Source organism: Myxine glutinosa, chromosome 7 (assembly GCF_964187855.1).
Source record: "Myxine glutinosa chromosome 7, kmMyxGlut1.1, whole genome shotgun sequence".
Classification (NCBI taxonomy): Eukaryota; Metazoa; Chordata; class Myxini; order Myxiniformes; family Myxinidae; genus Myxine; species Myxine glutinosa.
In genome coordinates this window covers 137,859,857-137,880,986 of record NC_136267.1, presented here as the reverse complement: position 1 = coordinate 137,880,986, position 21,130 = coordinate 137,859,857, and the positions used below count along the sequence as shown (strand labels likewise).

General features: G+C 42.4%; 1 protein-coding gene across 3 annotated transcripts in view; it reads left to right on the top strand.

Annotated features, from left to right (window-relative positions):
* LOC137431675 (putative methyltransferase-like protein 25) overlaps window positions 1-19,488 on the top strand; it is a 145,383-nt gene extending 125,895 nt beyond the window's left edge. Inside the window, exons 12-13 of one of the 3 annotated variants that reach the window (XR_013624175.1) lie at window positions 11,233-11,441; window positions 18,430-19,488. Coding sequence is in view for 2 of the 3 variants with exons in the window: in XM_078782313.1 (XP_078638439.1) it covers window positions 11,233-11,325 (93 nt within the window). In the remaining variant the exon portion in view is untranslated. Of the gene's footprint in view, window positions 1-19; window positions 397-11,232; window positions 15,309-18,429 lie in introns of those variants that run through there. The other 2 variants (XM_078782313.1, XM_068123266.2) reach the window with 2 other exon arrangements.
* The last annotated feature ends 1,642 nt before the right edge of the window (window positions 19,489-21,130 follow it).

Genomic DNA, 21,130 nt, shown 5'->3' with positions numbered 1-21,130 from the left:
TTTTTCTTTTCCTGTCGAGGAACCGGGAACCAGGTTGTTTGGAAGAACTTTGTGCACAATAATGAACCCTGGTGTGGTCATTTAACAAGGGTTAAGTGAAGAAGAGGTCAGGACAAGAAGCTATAATGGGAGTGGGATAGAGTAAGAATTGGTGCTGGTTGAAATTCAAGATGAAGCTTAGTCCAGGTGATTGCAGTTATTAAATCAGGACAAATGATTGGCGGATTGAAAATATTTGAATAATTATAACCACGACAATGCTGGCTTTTGCCCAACAAGAGTGCATTCCATTGTTTTTTTTTTTTTTTTTTTTTTTTTGTATACTGAATCGAGGCTCGTGAAAGAGCTAACATTTATTTCACAAACAAATCAACCGGACAAACAAAATATACAAAAAGAGGGAGCGGAAGACAAGATGGGGAGAGAAGGGGAAGCACACAAACACAACATTTGAGAGCAGGGAGATGTGTGGGAGGGAGAGGGCTTGGGGGGAGGAGGCGTTGGAAGGGGGGGGGGGGGGGGGAGGAGAAGTATAAAACACAAGGACACCAAGGACTTCCAGGACAGAAGTTGGTATTTCAAAAAAGTGCATTTGGGGTGAAATTAGCGGGGGTAGAAAAGATCAAGGTTTTGGATGGGGGAAGATAAGAGATGGTGGTGAACAGCTGTTTTAAAGACCTGGAGGGTGGAGGGGGATGGAAGAGAGTGGGGGAGTTTGTTCCAGAGGCGGGAGAAAAGAGGAATGAAGGAGTGAAGGTGAGCACTTGTTACTTTAGATTTGCGTAACTGGACGTCAATTCCAGCCTTGGTGCTATCAGACTTGAAGCTTATTATCCAAATGGCAAAACCAGTTGAGACAAGACTAATGCGATGAGGCTGGCAGCCAAGTACACCGCTCAAAATCGCGGTAATAACAAGTGTGGGTAAACATATAAATGGCTTTACTGGAAAATATGGATTGAAATGGGAAGGGTAAAGTTAGATTGCGTGTTGATATAGAAAAATAAGTAAGAAAAGAGACAAAACTATCGGAGGAGGCAAATGTATTTATTGAATTCCAAAGGCTCTCGTATATCACAAATGCAAGTTAAGTGTATAAACCAATCACATGGAAGGAAGAATAAATTTGAGCTCAAACGGATTTTGATGTAATCTCGTTTGCACTTTTCAGTTGTTATTTTAATGATTCTTTATCAACTTAAATCTTCCGCATGAGTAAAATGATTCGAGGTACGTTTTTTTTTTTTTTTTTGTCATGAACGAAGATATTCATTCATACATTTTGCAGCAACTGCCTGTGTGCTGGTTGCTTCATTTTTGGGGGTGCAGCTATGGCACTGAAACTGTTCCCCCCTTCCACCCCCTCCACTTCCACCCACCTTCCCTCGTACATTTGGGCAAGAATTTAAAATGTAGTCAGGATGTCAGCACAAAATGGCCTACCCCACTCCCTTTAATTTTTTTTGAGGTACTGTGGGGTCTTTAACGTCCACAAGCAAATGGTAGCCATTGAGTCATCTGGCGGTAACGGTGTATCATCGCGTCAAAAGGTCAAAAGCGAGTATCCTCTCTGAGTGTCCTGTCATCATGCATTGGTCTATTGTTAAGGTGCACCCGTGTAATCCCAGTACCAATCTTCAGAAAGGATAACTCTTCTTCACTTGACAAGTCATGTGACCCCCTCCCTGTTTTGCAATTGGAGTAGCATGTAGGTTTAGAGGTCTAAACAAGTTTTGAGGGCATTTTTTGTTAATGGCCAACATCCATGCTCATAATGTTCTTTGGTGTGTGACAATCATCACCTGAGGCGGATGCCATTCTGGATATTTGCGTTTAAGGTCATTTAAGGGTCAAAGGTTATCCAGGGGGCTTATTTTAGAAGTCGTACCATATTAGTGCAGATTTTACTGCATAAATAGGCTTTACAATATCCTATATCACAGATAGATATATATATAAAAGGTATTTTGTTCATTTTAAAGGAACCAAAAACAAATTTGGGTCAAAGGTCAAGTGCCAAAGGTCACAGCCCAATAGTCAAAGGTCAAATATACAATATTGCATGAAAAACTCATGATTACATGAATTTTTGTTTTTCAAAATGACTTTCAAGTTTTTCAAATTTTTGTTTTTCAAAATACTTAATATCGAGAGTAATAAATATACCAAATAATTTTGGATGGTTTTAGAAGTTATTTATTTCAACCTTTCAAAACCATGATTTTGTGTTTTCAAAATAACACTTGTGTACTTTCACAGTACCAGTGCAAACTCAGTTACATGAAGATATTCCACAGTTCATCTGAATAAATTGTCAACTCCAGCAGCCTCTGAGGTCATTGGATTTGCGCATCCATCTGCATCACACGCACTCATACATGCAAACCTGGCTTGTCCGATAACACCTGGATCACGCTGTGCTGCATTTGGTTTTATATCCACAGGATGTTGCTTGGATGCATCTTGTCTTCAACGCAATCCAAAAGGACATCTAAATGAAGACCTATTAGAAAGCTTATTCAGGGACCAGAAAGTATTCTACCACAAGTCTGGGATCAGTTCCTGGTACGAGAGGAAAGTAAATATCTTTCCACTTTCTATCTGATGAGCTACTTCGGAAGTCTTCCTCTCTCACAGGAGACCATGAAGTCATGACTGGTGGAGGGCATCTAGATCCTGTAAATGTAAGATCTAATAAATGAGACGTCACAAGCCTGGTGTTGGCTTAGCGGTCAGGGTGCCGGCTTGGGATCCTAGGATCCTGGGTTCGAATCCCGATCGATCGCTGAATTAACGCCAGGGGGGTTGACTCAGCCTGTCATCCTTCCGAGGTCGGCAAATTGAGTACCAGCTTGCTGGGATGAATGATTACGGTGTGTACCCCGATTTAGAATAGGTACACCGTATCAGAGGCGACTAAGGGTTGGCGTCAGGAAGGGCATCCGGCCATAAAAAAACATTGCCTCAAACAGGGAACCATGATTGTCATGGGGCCCGCAAGGCTAACCCCCGCTCTAGCGGGGAAAATGGCCTTAAAACGATCATTCATTCATTCATTTCACAAACCTGTCTGCAATCCACAAAGAGGCAGATACATGACGTATACTCCATGGCAAAGATGCCTACCAAAACCAAAACCAATACCAGTAACTTGTAATGTGTCGCGATACCTATGTACTTCTCCTCCTGCTCTGCTATCTTGGACGCCTTGATGTGGAAGTGTGGATGGTCGCAGGTATGGAAACCCAAGAAAATGTTATTCGGTACATTTGATAGCACCCAAACTTGATGGGGTTCTTTTAGCCAATTTGCTTTGGATTCCATGCCTTCACCGGTTGTGATACCATCTCGCCCTTGACAGGGTTCTCCAATAAGTCATGCTGGAAGATGTATCAGAAATATCCTGCCCTTCTGGAAGGTATCGGTCGGGACGGTGACATCTCGGGTCCAGAAGAATTTGGGTTTAAGTTGTCTGGCGGTGAAGACCCGGAAATTCAGAGTGTGGATGAATTAAGGTGCACTCCATTCAGCAAGGTCGGAAAAGAGTTGGAGCAGCTTCCGCCAATGAGAGAAGCCCTAAAGCTTCACTTGGCAAGATAGGAGTAACTTGTCACTTGTAACTCCCTTAGCTGTTGATAAAACTTTGGCTTGCTGTTCATGTGTCTGTCACACTGCCCTTACCAATAATCGGTGATCTTTTCTATTCCTCTTAACTAGACACTCTAGATATTGATAACTACTTCATCATATACCAAAAAAAAATAACTCAAAGGAAATATAGGCTTGCCCAATTATGTTTGCTGCAGGAAGCAAGGAGCTAAGAGGTAACTGTGTAGGATGTAATGTTGCCCAGTTATGCATGTGGTGTTATACTTCCTTTGTAATGCTCGTTTTATACTTTAAAAAACAAATGGTGCCCTTCAGGATGTTTGATGAACCCGGCTGATCGATAACCTTTCCTGGCCTTTGAATTTGACCACATCAAAGACATGAAAGCTTTTCTCTTTTCCTACCTCCCTTTAAAACTGGCTATCGGCTTGATTTGCATTGAATTTTTGTTTTGCTGGGATGACACAAGTCAAAGACGACGTGAAAACATCGATAATGTCAACTTGGGATATACTGCTGCTTCTCTCTCCACAATGGATGGAGGCCCTGAATCTTAAGCCGGAGATCAGCGCCGTGTCTCTGAACATACTCGGTCATTCAACATGCCCAACCTTTCTATCCACTTACCTTCAGTGTGGAGCACTCAACAGAATCCACTCCTCTCCTCTCCCAGGGTGGCTGGAATATCTCGAGGCAATGGCCTGGGTCCAGTCCTGCTTGTAGATTAATTTATTGACATTATGATGTATCGGAAACCCTCTTTCTCTTTGCAGACAACTCAACATCCCATCGATATTCCGGCACCAGTTACTTCCCTCTCTGCTGACCTGAAAAGGATCAGAATTCTGGTCTAACACTGGGAATATGTCTTTAAATCCAGGAAAATGTCACATCCAAACCCTGTTTCGGGAATCATTGTCAAACAAGCCCACCTATTTATTTCCAACCATTAGAACAAGGCCCTTTTCTTGAACTTCTGGGCCTCACCGTTTCCAACCACCTCACCTATATATATAAAGCGCTCCTCCAAAAGCAGCTGTAGACTGGGCATTCAACCATAAATCAAGCTGCAGACACGTTCTTCCTTTTAAAATCTAAACACATCACGGCTTAAAGGCCTTTGCCCTAGATCAAAGGAATACTGCTCTCGCATGGAGCAAGTGCACCCAATTCACACCTCTCAGTCCTGTTCACTGTGGAATACACAGCTCTCACCATCATTGGCATCTTCCACAAATAAGCAAAAGCACAGGGCCTACTGCTTTTTCATCGCAGAGAGGTTGGTGACCTCCCTGCTTTCTGCCGCCTCTCCTCAGGTTTTGTTTGATGTGCTCTTGAAACCCTCCGTCCCTCTTCAGTTCCTCCGAGTCACTTGTGTTCCTTCAGCAACCACGTCCTTGTGAAACTCCCAGAATCCAGGCCTAAAGCTCACCTCCACTCCTTCCCCACCCTCTTCCCTCCAGTGCTTCAAGTTGGCAGTGTGCCTTCACGTCAGGTCACCTCCATCCCTGCCTACTTCTATCTCCCCTTACCAACCTCCGCATCAATTTTTCAGGTTGATGTTTCTATGCATCTCCTTCCTCCTCTTGTTCATTCATCCCTTTGTATCCACATGTTGTCCTACTGCCCCACTGTCAACGGTCCCAAAATCGCATTGAAGACATACGAGTTGCAATTGATGCAAGGCATTGGATGATATGTTTGGTGCATTCTTTATTTAATTTTGTACTTTATGTGTTCAGGTACCCAAAATCATTGCTTACCTATTTGGTTATACAAAATGTCGCATCTGAATGAGATGCATGAGATCTTGTTTGTATACTTTGTGATAATTTCCTATATTTGCAACTTTCAAAATTTTTACTTGTTTGGTGTTTAAAAAAATAAGCTTTTTGCACAGTATTAATCTTCATCACTGTCACTAATTGTTTCTTTTTGGGCAAGTTGGTACAGTTTGTTCAGCCACACACATCTGCACATGGAAGATGTGTTCTGCAGAAGGAACTACTCTTGCTCCCACACTTTGATTTACTACATCTCCTGTGACAAATTTTATATTAACTTTACAAAGCTGGTTTACTTTCCATCTGAGGGATGATTTGTTGCCCATCTTCGATCCTCCAACCATAACCAGCAGGTGCTGGAGCTTGAATGTGTGGAAGAAGGCTCTGACGATAAATTGCTGCCTGATAGTTTGCACACTTAGGATGGACCAGTAATGCATCTTCATTTGTGCGAAGTGCATGCAGTCACATTCTTTAAAGCATTAGGAAAATGCATTGTACCTAGCCATGTGTACATCTCATCCTCTCTGGTTGTACCACAAACAGCGAAATCTATTGAGGGGTGACAAATGTCCCAAATGTAGTTCATTGTCTTCTCCAAAAGCTTGCATTGATTAGCACACTGCTTGGACCTCTTTCATCTTGAAGACCGTCTTTTTCTCTCTCTCTTTTTCCCTTTGCTGGGAAAGCACTTCCACGTTCACACCCTTACGGTGCAACTGTTTAGCCATACAGCATTATACAGTGCAAGCCAATGAGCATATCTATCTTAGCAGGCCCTAATGCATTTACAAATCAAACCGAGGGAAGTGTCCTCGCCTTTCCATTCTTTCCAGTGTGGATGAGAGGCCAATTCCTTTGATGGCGACATATGTGTCTGGACCCCGCACAATTACAGAGCTGCAGTCATCTGCTGCAGAGGCATGAAGCTGAAGACTTGTGTCATATTCTTCGGGTCACTCTTTAATTCCGGTTGTCCTACATCGGTGTTGGCTTAGTGGTTAGGGTGCCGGCTTGGGATCCTAGGATCCTGAGTTCAAATCCCGGTCGATCGCTGAATTAACGCCAGGGGGGTTTGACTCAGCCCGTCATCCTTCCGAGCTCGGCAATTTGAGTACCAGCTCACTGGTAATTCCCTGTGTGTGTCGCAAGAGGCGACTAACAGGGTTGGCGGCAGGAAGGGCATCCGGCCATAAAACATTGCTTCAAAAAGGGGACCAAGGTGCCCGAAAAAGGCCAACCCCTGCTCTGCGGGGAAAAATGGCATCTAAAGGTGGTTCTTTTTCTTTCTACATCGGCTGTAGAAAATGGTCGAATAAAGTCCTTTTCAGAGAATGTTGAGGGAGATTATTATTCTTTTTCTTTAGCGTCCATATTTTTTCCCACGTTCTTGTCGGGTAGGCCGGAGGGAAGTCTTTGGCCTAAGTTTTTCACGAACCGGCCAGGGCATGCAAGTCTTTCACGAATACAGATTAATAATGCATCGGAGCGATTGTCTGCAGACAAGAGGTTTTATCAAATAAATTATAAAAATCCAGACGGGGAACACAAAATGGCGGAATAAAAAATAATTAAAAGTTTAAATCTCGACAAAACAATGCAATTCACACACGAGTCTCACAATTTTGAACTCGGGAGGGAAATGCGAGGTGGAGAATTTGAGAAACTGAAATTTAGGGGGGGGGGGGGGTGAAGGGAACGGGAACTGATCACATCGAGGCCACACGCAACAAACCTCCACAATGAATAAGTAACTAATGAATTTAGAATTTAATTTAGCGATATCATCATCAGCCATCGTCACAGACAAACAAGTTGCTCATGTTCAACAGGAGGTCAATTTTGGTGTACGTGTCAACTTTGGTGCCAATTGGACCAGTAGCTTGGGCGTGATTGGCATTTCACACAGACCGACAGATACACAGAAAATGACTCCTATTTATAAGATTAGGATAGGTATCTGTTACAAAGTCGATAATTATGCATTCCTGTGTTTCAACAAAAAGTCCAATCACTTTTGTGAGGATAACAAATGATGGACCGCCAAAAGTTGGAGAGCTGTAGGTGACGCATCGTGCTGTGCCGTTGCGTCTCCGAATCATTCGGTTTACCTTGGAGGTTTCTCAACAGGGTTGAAGTCCACTTCTGACTCCAAGAAGTGAGAAGAGCAGCTTTTTTTTTTCTTTTTTTTTCTTTTTTAAATCATTTGTCTTATTCTAGCACGAGACACAGGCCACGGGATATAGAACAGAATAATTTTTCATATACAGTAATTATCTGAATGCTCTCCAACAATAATTGGCCTTTTACGTTGAGTTCCTGCCGAGTCGTTCCCAAGTCATCAGCCTTACCATTGGGATCAGAGACGATATGTTTTGAACTGACACCTGCAGTCAATATCTTGCGAAAGTGATAAATGATGCCTCTCCTTGCTGCTTTGGATTACATAGATAATTTTCCAAAGGTAATTTTCGAAAGTGCAACAACGATTGAAAAAAATAAAGTGTAACAGCAGTAGACTGTTCATCATTGTTATCTTCCAAACGATTGAGCCTGGGTCATGGTCTGCATAAGATGTTCTGTACATGTTTATTTATTCATTTTTGCATTGGTTTTTATACAAGATAAATAAATACGAGTTCCCTTGCAAGGAACCTTAATACATTAGGCCATTAACCCTAGGCAATGGCTTCCATTCGATGGTTGTTTTTTCTGTACTCTGTCTTTTTTGAATGCCGAGCATCAATCAAGGAAGCAGCACGTATCATTTTAGGTCTTTGGTATGAATTGGCTACAGTCGGGTTCAAACCGCCAACTTCCCAGATTCAGAGCTGATTTCTCATGTTGTGATAAGACATACATACAATGGCATGACAGAAATGCAAAAAACAACAACAACAACAACTAGAACGGCACTTGTAGAGTGCATAGTTTCGCCTCGCACTCTCATTATGAACAGAAATACCATTGTTAACTGAACACGTGACTATTATGGCCCATATACTTGCGTCATCCACGCACCCTATTATGTCACATAATTTATTGGCATGGGTTATGAACGTCATAAATGTAATTCTTCACACATCATGTCATAGATCAGCCATATGAACTTTCAGATTTTTCAGATAAAGATTTCAATTCAACCAATTATGGCTGGAATACCATAGTTGATGACATGGTTATGGGGAGTTAGCCATAGTTTGTGGAGAGTTGATGACATGCCAGCATTCAATTCTTTTAGTTGAGCGGTTTCAGTGAAAATTATGTCGACATTTATTTTAAATTTAATCCAATATGGCTGCTATACCATGTGACCTATGATGTCAGAGTTAGCAATGAAATATTCTCCATGGGGACTGGGGAGTCCCTCGTTTGTTCAAAGTTTCACATCGATCAGACAAGCGGTTGCAAAGAAAACCATTTGTAAAGCGAAAATCTATAGATGCCGAAACAGACAGATAGACAGGGGCATTGCGATAGTCTCGCGTCCCCTTCAGGGTGAGACTCAAAATGCAAAAGAAAAACGTTTGACAAAACAAAGAGAATGAGTTACTCTTTAGATTCCTCGGCTGTTGTTGAATACTCAGCATTATAAAATTTGTATTTCCAGGCATCATGACCCATCAATTCATATGGGATGACAAAACAGGCCAACCCTTTTGACTCGTTCATTACCGCACTCCTGATAACCACCTTTAGAGGCTATTTTTCCCCGCAAAGCGGGGGTTGGCCTTTTTCGGGGACCGTGGTTGTTGTTGTTTTTCGGTCCCCTTTTTGAAGCAATGTTTTACGGCCGGATGCCCTTCCTGACGCCAACCCTTTTTGCCGCCTTTAACGACAAACAGGGAATTACCAGTGAACTGGTACTCAATTAGCCGACCTCGGAAGGAATGACAGGCTGAGTCAACCCCCCTGGCGTTAATTCAGCGATCGACCGGGATCCTAAGCCGGCACCCTAACCGCTAGCCCAACACCAGGGTTCTAGCAACAGCCCAACACCAGGATGATGCATCGGAAAATTTTGCTTGCCATGTTGTTTACAAATTGTGGTACTTTGATAATTGGTCGTTTTATCTGCAATTGCTCCCTGTTTGCTCGATTGTGAAATATTAAAATATAATTGCCCTTTGCTTTCGATAAAGGAGGAATTTAAATTCCTACTGGAGAATGATCAACATCGTCATTGTTTATTTTCATCGTCTGATTGATATCAGAGTACATCATTTTTACATTTGGATATGATGAGTAAGCGGAGGTCGATAAAAGAATGAACAATTCCAATTTATACTTGTTTATTACCCTCGCCAGAGGAGAGGGTATCGCATTTGAGTCGGTTTGTTTGTTTGTTTGTCTGTTTGTCCGCACAGCATAAATATGATTTTCTCTGCAACCGTTGGTCCGATTGACAGGAAATTTTCACCATATGTGCAACTCCACCTGTACAATTTTTTATGATAATCATGACGTCATAGGTCACATGGTTCGGCCGCCATCTTGGAAAAATCGAAAAACGTTGCACACCTATAACTCGGAAAGCACTGAATCGAAAAAATTGAGACATGGCTCATTGTAAAGAACTCTCCATGGGGAATAAAATATGTTAATGCTGATTTCATAGGTGCCTCCATTATGACGTCATAATTCGACAAGTACAAAACTTCATCCAATCAAGATGAAATTTATTGAGCATCATGTCGGCATAAACTGGTTTAGAAAAAAAAAAAAATGCTGACGTCATCAGTCACGTGGTTCGGCCGCCATCTTGGAAAAACCGAAAAAAATTGCACCTCCATATCTCCGAAAGCACTGAATAGAAAAAAATGAGACATCGTTCATTGTAAAGAACTCTCCATGGGGAATAAAATATGTTAATGATGATGTCATAGGTGCCTCCATTATGACGTCATAATTGGACAAGTACAAAACTTCATCCGATCAAGATGAAATTTCTTCAGCATAATCTAGGAATAAATTAGTTTAGAAAAAAAATAATGATGACGTCATCGGTCACGTGGTTCGGCCGCCATATTTGTTTTAACGAAAAAGCCTTTAAAAACCACTGAAAATACATCTTGGTGAGGGTTTGCAATCTCTGATTGCTCTTTTTCTTGTTACATTACGCAAACTATAACAGCACTTGGTAGAGCGCATATCTCCGCCAGGCTGAACAGTTTACGTTTTGTATCCCACTGATAGGCCCGATTTGCATCCAAACCTGAACCAAAATCTAATCGGCTTGTTCTTGTCACATAACCAACTCGTCCACATAGTTTTGTCATAATCCATCCACAACTTTTTGAGATAACCTGCTCTGTATCGTTTTTGGCCCGATGTATCAATGGTGAAGAACCAATTAAAAAATTCTCACACCTTGATCTTCACCAAAATCGAATCAATTCGTCCTTGTCACACACCTAACTTGTCCACCAAATTTCATCCGAATCCGTCCATAACTTTTTGAGATATCCTTCTCACAGACAGACAGAAGTGAAAACGTAACCTCCAAGTCAACTTTCGGTGGTGGAGTTAATTGGCATCAACACAACAACTGGAAAGTTCTGGTTGCTGTTGTGGAAACCCCATGGGTTTTCACCGATATGATTAATGATTATGGCAGATCGATATATTGATGACTGAAAGATGATTAGTTATAACAATGCTGGTGTAAAGTTGTGCCCCAAAGGTTGTTAGATTGGCAAGTTTTGGGTGAAAAATGGAATTTTCTGATTTGCAAACTGTGCTTTCAAATTATTTGAGTTCATAATTTATGCAAACTATGCTTTGTCCTAACTTTCTTACCCGTTACTGTCTTTGTCTCGTCAACGTGTTCATCCCGCAGGATCCGTCTTGCCACGCTGCTCTGGTTTCCCTTTTTGATCCTGCAAAGTCTCCTCGTCACTATGCCATTGTTGCTGTCAAAGGCAAGCAGTGAAGAGCTTCCTCATAGGCTTCACAATTCGAGCTTCCAAGTACATTTGGGAATGAAAAGGCTGTTTGAATGAGGATTCCATTACGGTCGTGGATAGAATTCGGGATGCTAATTCATTGGTGAGAATCTGCATTCCTTCATCCCTCAATTTTTTCATCTTTGGAACCGACTCCTTGTGTCTTTTTCCTTGTACCCCTCCCCTCCAAGAGTTCTGCCCATTGTCACCTCATGCTTTCTCCCATTCCAACCCTTGCTCTCCTTTATTTTTAGAAATCCCTCCCCCCCACCCCCCCCCCCCCCTCCATGCAACCCATTCACTTTGTCTCCCCGTTCTTTTTTGATCCTCTCTCTCAGCCTCTGAACTTGCGGCCCTCTGTCGTTTAGTTCCTTCATGATCCGAGGATTATGTAGATAATTTTATTACATCCGCCACCAAAAGTGGATGGAGGTTGTTTTCACCCGTGTCTGTCTGTCTGTCTGTCTGTCTGTTTGTTTATTTGTCTGTTTGTGAAGAAGATATCTCAAAAAGTTGTGGACAGATTCGGACGAAATTTGGGAGAGAGCTGGTGTTTGTGACACGGAGGAAATAATTAGATTTTGGTGAAGATTCGGATCCGGCTAGGAGAATTTTTAAAAGTGATTCTTCACCATTGTGAGATAGGGCCAAAAACAATAGAGCAGGATATCTCAAAACGTTGTGGACGGATTTGGACGAAACTTGGTGGACAGGTTATGTGTCTGACAAGCACGATTTGATTCAATTTTGGTGAAGATCTGAATATGGATTCGGATATGAGAATTATTTAATTTCTTCGTGATTCTTCACCATTGGGAGATGGGGCCAAATATGATATATATCAGGATATCTCAAAAAGTTATGGATGGATTTGGACGAAACTTGTTGGGCAGGTTGTGTGTGTGACAAGGAAGAATCGATTCGTTTTTGGTGAAGATCTGAATAGGGATTCGGATAGGAGAGTTATTTAATTTTTAAGTGATTCTTCACCATTGAGATATGGGGCCAAATATGATATATATCAGGATATCTGAAAAAGTTATGGACGAGTTCTGACAAAACTAGGTGCATAAATTGGTTTAGGTGACGATAACAAGCCGATTAGATTTTGGTTCATGTCTGGATCCAGATACGACCCATCAGTGGGATACAAAACGTAGACTGTTCACCTGGCGGAGCTATGCTCTCTACCGAGTGTCGTTATAGTTTTCTGATTGTGCCATCTTCTTATTACAAAGCAAGATTTTGGGAAGTTTACATATCTCTCCGTCGAACCACCATTTTGCATATGTTGCTCTTAATCCTACCATCCCACTCTCACCGTCTTTTTTTATATGTCCACCCATCCTTCCCCTATTTACCTTTTCCTTTTTCTGCAATGTTGTCAGGTCCCACGGATTATCTGTGAAGCTCTCGATTTTTTTTCCAATTTTATTGAGGTTTCATGGTCACGCAACAAATTCTCATGGACTTCTCATTAAAACAAAGCTTCATCGATTCGTCTCCATGGAGAGGAAACTGCTGAGCATTTTGTAACAGATAGATAATGACCATCTGATATTGTGGTTTAAAAGGCTACGTGGGGAATTCTATCCAGGTGCACGTACTAACCGGAAACCATTTCAAATCGGAAGGAGATAGGTACATAACGAGAGAAGCACTGAAGGGGAGAGCAACATATGATTATGGAGAGAAATATACGCTGTTAATTTTCAGCCTCGGTGGATAAGACGCTTGAGTTGCATCACAGCATCAATGCCAGGACACCAGTTTGCTTATTGCACAGCTTGTTCTCTGGACATCCAATAGAACCCCTTCACACTGGACAAAGCGGAACAAAGACTGGACACAGCACCGTGACGTCATTCTTAAGAAAATGGAACCAAGCGTGAAAGACGTGTTCACGGAGGCAGACGGTTTGAGCACGACCTGACTGCACCTGCACCTGCAGGGGACCATTTCGCACAGAGCGTCTGCCATTTCTGTTCCTGGACAGCAAGATTGCACAGCAGTTCAATTGTAAGACAAACGACACGAGTCTTCAAGTCGAGCAAGGCCCCTGACGATATTCAGCCGGTGATGTATTCAGAAACAGACGTCTTTATTATTAGTGTTTCGACTTGACTTCTCACACCTGTCTGTTCATGGTATGACGTGTTTCTGATGGAAAGACTGAGGCTCATGTCCAAGGAAAAGGGCGATGCGATTGTGGGGGGCAATGAGGTACACAATAACCCAGGGGTCACAACGGATGGAATTGGAGTTACAGATGTAGTTTGGACGTTATATTGTTCCTTACCTCCGATGATGATCTCAAAATAAGCCTCAAGCCATCCCATTGCATATTGTGTGGCCAAGCTTCCATGTTGGTGATGTGAAGCCTAATTATACAAAATCAAAATTAATCCCGCACTCTCTTTCAATCCCACTCCTCCCTCCAGGTCTTTAAAACAGCTTTTTCTGGTCTTCATCAATGATCTCTCCGACTCTCTGGAAAATCCTCTCTATCTCTTTGCTGAATACCCCACTTTCTGCCACTCCATTCCTCATCCCTCAGATCGGCAGTCTGCAGCCTCCTCAGTCTCTGCAGACCTGGACAAAATCACAGACTGGTCAAATAAGTGGAACATGTCTTTCAATCCTGAAAAATCTCACACTCTTACTATGTCTCTCCGAAAAGACCAACTGGACAACCCTCCCATCTACTTTCTCAACAACCCTCTCCAAGAAGTTCTGTCACTCAAGCTTATGGGTCTCACTATCTGCCATGATCTTTCTTGGGAAAACCACATTTCAAATCTGGCCTCCAAAGCCAGTCGCCAACTGGGCATCCTCTGTCGTGCGAAGCCCTTCCTCGGCACACCTGAGCTCCTCACCACAAACAAGGCTTTCATCCGCAGCTCAATGGAATACTGTTCCCCCCTCTGGGCCGGTGCTCCTGCCTCACACCTAGCTCTGCTTCACGCTGTTGAAACCAAAGCTTTCAGAATTATTGGAATCTCCTGCGATGAAGCTAACTCCGAGGGCCTTTCACTCACTCACCGCAGGCAGGTTGGTGGTCTTTCTGTCTTCTACCGACTCCTCTCCGGCCTTGCTCCCCCAGCTCTCTCTGTGCTCTGTCCCCCAAATATTCCTATAGGTCGCACAAGATCTGCCAGCAACCCCCTTATGGTTAAACTGCCAAAATCTAGGCTCTCTGCTCACCTTCACTCTTTCATTCCCCTTTTCTCCCGCGTCTGTAACAAACTCCCCCAATCCCTTCAATCCCACTCCCCCCTCCAGGTCTTTAAAACAGCTGTTCACCACCATCTCTTATCTTCCCCCATCCAAAACCTTGATCTTTTCTACCCCCACTAATTTACCCCAGATACACTTTTTCGAAATTCCAACTTCTTTCCTGGAAGTCCTTGCAGTGTCCCTATGTTTTATACCTCTCCCACCTCCCCCCAAGCCCTCTCCCCCCCACTTCTCTCGATGTCCCTGCTCTCAAATGTTGTGTTTGTGTCCTTCCCCCTCTCTCCCCATCTTGTCTACCGCTCCCCTTATGTTGTGCTTTATGTGTCGGTTTGTGTCGGTTTGACTTTTTGTGTGATTAATGTTAGCTCTTTCACGAGCCTCGATGTTGTGTACAAAAAAAATAAAAAATAAAAATCTCTTATCTTTCCCCATCCAAAACCTTGATCTTTTCTACCCCCATTAATTCACCCCAGATCCACTTTTTTGAATTACCGACTTCTTTCCTGGAAGTCCTTGTAGTATCCTTGTGTTTTATACTTCTCCCACCCCACCCCCCCACCCCCACCCCAAGCCCTCTCCCTCCCACAGATCTCCCGATGTCCCTGCTCTCAAATGTTGTGTTTGTGTGCTTCCCTTTCTCTCCCCATCTTGTGTACCGCTCCCCTTATTATATACTTTGTGTGTCTGTTGTTTTTTTTTGTGATTAATGTTAGCTCTTACACGAGCCTCGATCTTGTATCCCCCCCCCCCCCCCCCCCCCAAAAAAAAAAATCTATCCGTGCCAACTATACTGTGTTTCTGCATTGTCACTTTACCTCTAACTCTTGAATTATTCCTGGGCTTAAAACCAACTCCAGACAAGTCGCCACCCTGTCGCAATTCTCAACCCGACTATAATCCGCCACCCTTATAATCCAGGGTCAGGACGTTCCGTCAATGGGTGCGTTATCCTATGGAAAGGGTGCTGTAGGTTCCGGCAGGAATTTTGAATTTGACCGGTCAAATCTTCAAAATTGAATACAACAGCAAACTCTTTATGAAAGGCACCGTGGGATATTTTGACATCACCCTTTTTTAAACGACTTTCCATGGGATAGCACACCCATTGGCACAACACCATGACCCTGGATTACAAGGGTGGCGGATTATAGTCGGGCTGATGATTGAACTCAGAGCGGACGGCTCAAAGTGGAGTAACAGTCTCCGAGATATTCTGGCATCTTCCATATGACATTAAAAGGAAGTGTATTTTAATGGAGGCCACACTGGGTACGAAAGGCAGATTTATTTACTTCGCAGACATCAGTAAAACCAATTATTTTTTGGATTATATATTTTTTGCAATCCTAATTATTCTGTGGCTGGCATCAAATTACGGATTTCCTTTTATTTCTAATCCATTTGCTAACGCAAGAGGATTTTAAAACCCATTAAAAACTACTTAAGAGCAAAGTGGTACATATTAGTTTGATTGTTGTAGAAAAAACCTTCAGAAAAAAACACATTTGGGGTTTATGGCATTCCTTAGAATGCCACCATTTTCTGGGTTTTTTGACACAGCTACGTGTCAGCAATTTTGTCTGTCCTGATCACATGACAGGATGTTGTTTAATGAGTGAAGCAGAGGGCGATTGAATTAGTGGCCTTCACATGATGATTATAGAATGACTGCTTTCTCGAATCTGACAGAAGACTCTTATATTTGAGCACGTACCTCCGCCAGGCTGAGCAGTTTATGTTTTTTATCCCATTGATGGGCTGGATCTGGATTCTGACCTGAACCAAAATCGAATCAGCTTGTTCTTGTCCCCTAACTAACTCATCTACCAGGTTTTGTAAAAATCCATGCACAACTTTTTCAAATATCATGCTATGTATTGTTTTTGGCCCCATCACTTAATGGTGGAGAATCACTTGAATAATTAAAAAATTCTCGGATCCGCATTTTCACCAAAATCTAATTATTTCGTTATTGTCACATACCCAACCTCTTCACCAAATTTCGGCCGAATCCATCCACAACTTTTTGAAATATCATGCTATGATATTTTTTGGCCCGATCACTTAATGGTGAAGAATCACTTAGATAATTAAAAAATTATCGGATCCGGATCTTCACCAAAATCTAATCGTTTTGTTCTTGTCACATACCCTACCCGACCTCTTCGCCAAATTTCGGCCGAACCCATCCAAAGCTTTTTGAAATATCATGCTATGTATTGTTTTTGGCCCCATCACTTAATGGTGAAGAATCACTTAAATAATTAAAAAATTCTCAGATCTGGATCTTCACCAAAATCTAATCATTTCATCCTTGTCACATACCCTACCCGACCTCTTCACCAAATTTCGGCCGAATCCATCCAAAACTTTTTGAAATATCATGCTATGTATTGTTTTTGGCCCTATCACTTAATGGTGAAGAATCACTTAAATAATTAAAAAATTCTCAGATCTGGATCTTCACCAAAATCTAATCATTTCATCCTTGTCACATACCCTACCCGACCTCTTCACCAAATTTCGGCCGAATCCATCCAAAACTTTTTGAAATATCATGCTATGTATTGTTTTTGGCCCAATCACTTAATGGTGAAGAATCACTTGAAGAATTTAAAAAATTCTCGGATCTGGATCTTCACCAAAATCTAATCATTTCGTCCTTGTCACATACCCTACCCGACCTCTTCACCAAATTTCGGCCGAATCCATCCAAAACTTTTTGAAATATCATGCTATGTATTGTTTTTGGCCCTATCACTTAATGGTGAAGAATCACTTAAATAATTAAAAAATTCTCAGATCTGGATCTTCACCAAAATCTAATCATTTCATCCTTGTCACATACCCTACCCGACCTCTTCACCAAATTTCGGCCGAATCCATCCAAAACTTTTTGAAATATCATGCTATGTATTGTTTTTGGCCCAATCACTTAATGGTGAAGAATCACTTGAAGAATTTAAAAAATTCTCGGATCTGGATCTTCACCAAAATCTAATCATTTCGTCCTTGTCACATACCCTACCCGACCTCTTCACCAAATTTCAGCCGAATCCATCCAAAACCTTTTGAAATATCATGCTATGCATTGTTTTTGGCCCAATCACTTAATGGTGAAGAATCACTTGAAGAATTAAAAAATTATCGGATCCGGATCTTCACCAAAATCTCATCATTTCGTCCTTGTCACATACCCTACCCGACCTCTTCACCAAATTTCGGCCGAATCCATCCAAAACTTTTTGAAATATCATGCTATGCATTGTTTTTGGCCCAATCACTTAATGGTGAAGAATCACTTGAAGAATTAAAAAATTATCGGATCCGGATCTTCACCAAAATCTCATCATTTCGTCCTTGTCACATACCCTACCCGACCTCTTCACCAAATTTCGGCCGAATCCATCCAAAACTTTTTGAAATATCATGCTATGTATTGTTTTTGGCCCAATCACTTAATGGTGAAGAATCACTTGAAGAATTAAAAAATTATCGGATCCGGATCTTCACCAAAATCTCATCATTTCGTCCTTGTCACATACCCAACCTCTTCACCAAATTTCGGCCGAATCCATCCAAAACTTTTTGAGATATCCTGTTCACAAATAGACTGGGGGGGGGGGGGGACGGGGACGTAACCTCTGCCCACCTTCGGTGGCGGAGGTAATGATGTTTAGAGTGATCTAATGTGAATGCATTAATGTCATGACCAGCAATCGCCAGAAAGGAGTCTGTATCTCATTATGCAAAGATTTCTTATCGAAAACCACTGGTTTCTCGTATGGACCATGATGCATCTGAAAGGTTCATTGTATCTAATTGCCGGTCGTGTGTTTTGTGATTCCAAGCAGGAAAGATCAACGTGGCTCACATAACACCCTCGGCCACATACGAATGGTCAAAAGTATGCTGAAAGTTGTCACTTGAAATGGCTCGTCGATGCATCTGCTGTGGTGTCCTTCATGTTGAAAAGCGTATTCTGCCTGGCAGGATGTCAGTCATGGTTGAGCAGCAGTGTGAAGCTGCATACAAATAAGGCCTATCAGCGTGTGGGATATTAGGATGCTTCTGGTATTGCTTCTCCCTCTCACCTCTCCACCTATCCCCTGCCCCCCCCCCCCTTCCCCTTCTCCCAACGTTACACGCATTTCTACCTGAAGCCCTTACCTTGTTGCTCTCTCAAATTCTCGGCTTAAACACTCAACTCCATTCGTTCATCGCTCTCTTGCTGTCTGGAGATCTTCCCTCCAGGCCTTCGATAGTTCCACCTCTGAGCTTTATTGCACAGGCTGAAACCCTTTCCCTCTTTCATTGGATTGTCATGCGTCCGTGTGTTCTTTTCCAACTATTTATTATTTGTTCCACTTTATATGTTGGCCTTTGCCATCTGGTGTTTTGCTTTCAATGAGACTCGCCACCTTTATTTAAAAAGAGCGAGTCCAAGTCCAAGACATATTGGCTGCTTTTTACCAGACCATTTGTTCGACTTCTGCTGCAGTTATAAAAGATAAACATAGACTCTGTAGCAAGTGCATGAAAGTTCGAGACGGTTTGCCAGAGCTGTATATGTTGGATGCCGCGAGGATATTGTCTGCATTTGATGTATTCCAATCAATCCATCCACACTGAGAATATTAATATATTTTGGTTTTGCCATTTTGGTGTTCCCATCTGGACTAATTTCAACCCAAAATTTGATATTTCGTCATTACTGGAGGAACTTTTTGCCATCTTTCAACTTTGCTTTCGGTAGGAAGTGTGGCGATTTGTGATGGTGTGCCATCAGCTTTACTCTGGTGTCAACTTACAGACTTCTCTGTCGTTTATTTATTTATTTAAATTAAAATCTACACATCCCATTTTTAAGTTGTAGTTGTGGGCTGTGTCCTCGATTAAAGGCTTGCATCCCTCTTCTTTTTTTCTACATTCATTTTAATATGTCTAACTAGAAAGGCACTCGGTAGAGAGCGTGTACCTCCGCCAGGCTGACCAGTTTATGTTTTGTATCTACTGATACGCCGGATCTGGAATCGGACCTGAACCAAAATCTAATCGGCTTGTTCTCGTCACCTAATCAACTCATCCACCAAGTTGTCAACTCAATCTAAAATCTAATAGCCTGGTGTTGGGCTAGCGGCTAGGGTGCCAGCTTAGGATACCTAGGATCCTGAGTTCGAATCCCGGTCGATCACTGAATTAACACCAGGGGGGTTGACTCAGCCTGTCATCCCTTCCGAGGTCAGCTAATTGAGTACCAGTTCACTGGTAATTCCCTGCTTGTCGTAAAAAGGCGACAAAAGGGGTTGGTGGCAGGAAGGGCATCCAGCCGTAAAACATTGCTTCAAAAAGGGGATCAAAAAAAAACAAACAACAACAACCACGGTCCCCGAAAAAGGCCAACCCCCGCATTGCGGGGAAAAATGGCCTCTAAAGGTGGTTTTTTATCTACTGATACGCCGGATCTGGAATCGGACCTGAACCAAAATCTAAACGGCTTGTTCTCGTCACCGAATCAACTCATCCACCAAGTTGTCATAACTTGTCCATATTTTTTTTGAAATATCATGTTATAATATCGCTTTTCACCCAATCTCTCAATGGTGAAGAATCACCTAAAAAATTAAATAATTGCAGTATCCTAATCCCCTTTCAGATCTTCACCAGAATTGAATCGATTCTTCCTTGTCACACACCCAACCTGTCCACCAATTTTCGTCCAAATCCATCCACAACTTTTTGAGATATCCTGCTGTATATCATTTTTGGCCCTCTCTCCCAATGGTGAAGAATTGCTTTAAAATTCAACTAGCCGGATCCAGATCTGGATCTTCACCAAAATCTAATTCATTTCGTCCTTGAAACATACACCACCTCTCTGCCAAATTTCGGCAGAATCCGTCCCCAACTTTTTGACGTGTCTTGTTCACAGATAGACAAACAGACAGACAGGGGTAAAAACATAACTTCCATCCACCTTTGGTGGTGGACGTAATAATTGTAAGCCGGATTTCAAATTGATATGCAAAACAGTTCAACATACAAGGAGACCATTTGATTCCTCATAGCTGTCTTTTATCCACAATTGTTGTGCACCGCTCATTTCCGATGCCATCTCCAGGTGCTGTATGATGTCATTGCCGGGAACCGAAAGCCAAACAGGAAATTAGAGCAGTCTCCCTTGACATATCACGTGCCTTCGATACGGTCTGGCACCCCGCTCTGCTCACCAAACTCTCCTCCTTTGGTATCCATGGAAATCTCCACGCATGGCTGGCGGACTTCCTCTCTAGTCGTAGTCAACGTGTGGCCCTGAATGGGTTTCTCTCATCTCCTCTTCCTGTTCAGGCTGGAGTTCCCCAAGGCAGTGTTCTGGGCCCTGTGCTTTTTCTGATCTTCATCAATGATCTCTCTGACTCTCTTGAAAATCCTCTCTATCTCTTTGCTGACGACTCTACTCTCTGTCGCTCCATTCTTCATCCCTCAGATCGGCAGTCTGCAGCCTCCTCACTCTCTGCAGACCTTGACAAAATCACAGACTGGGCAAACAAGTGG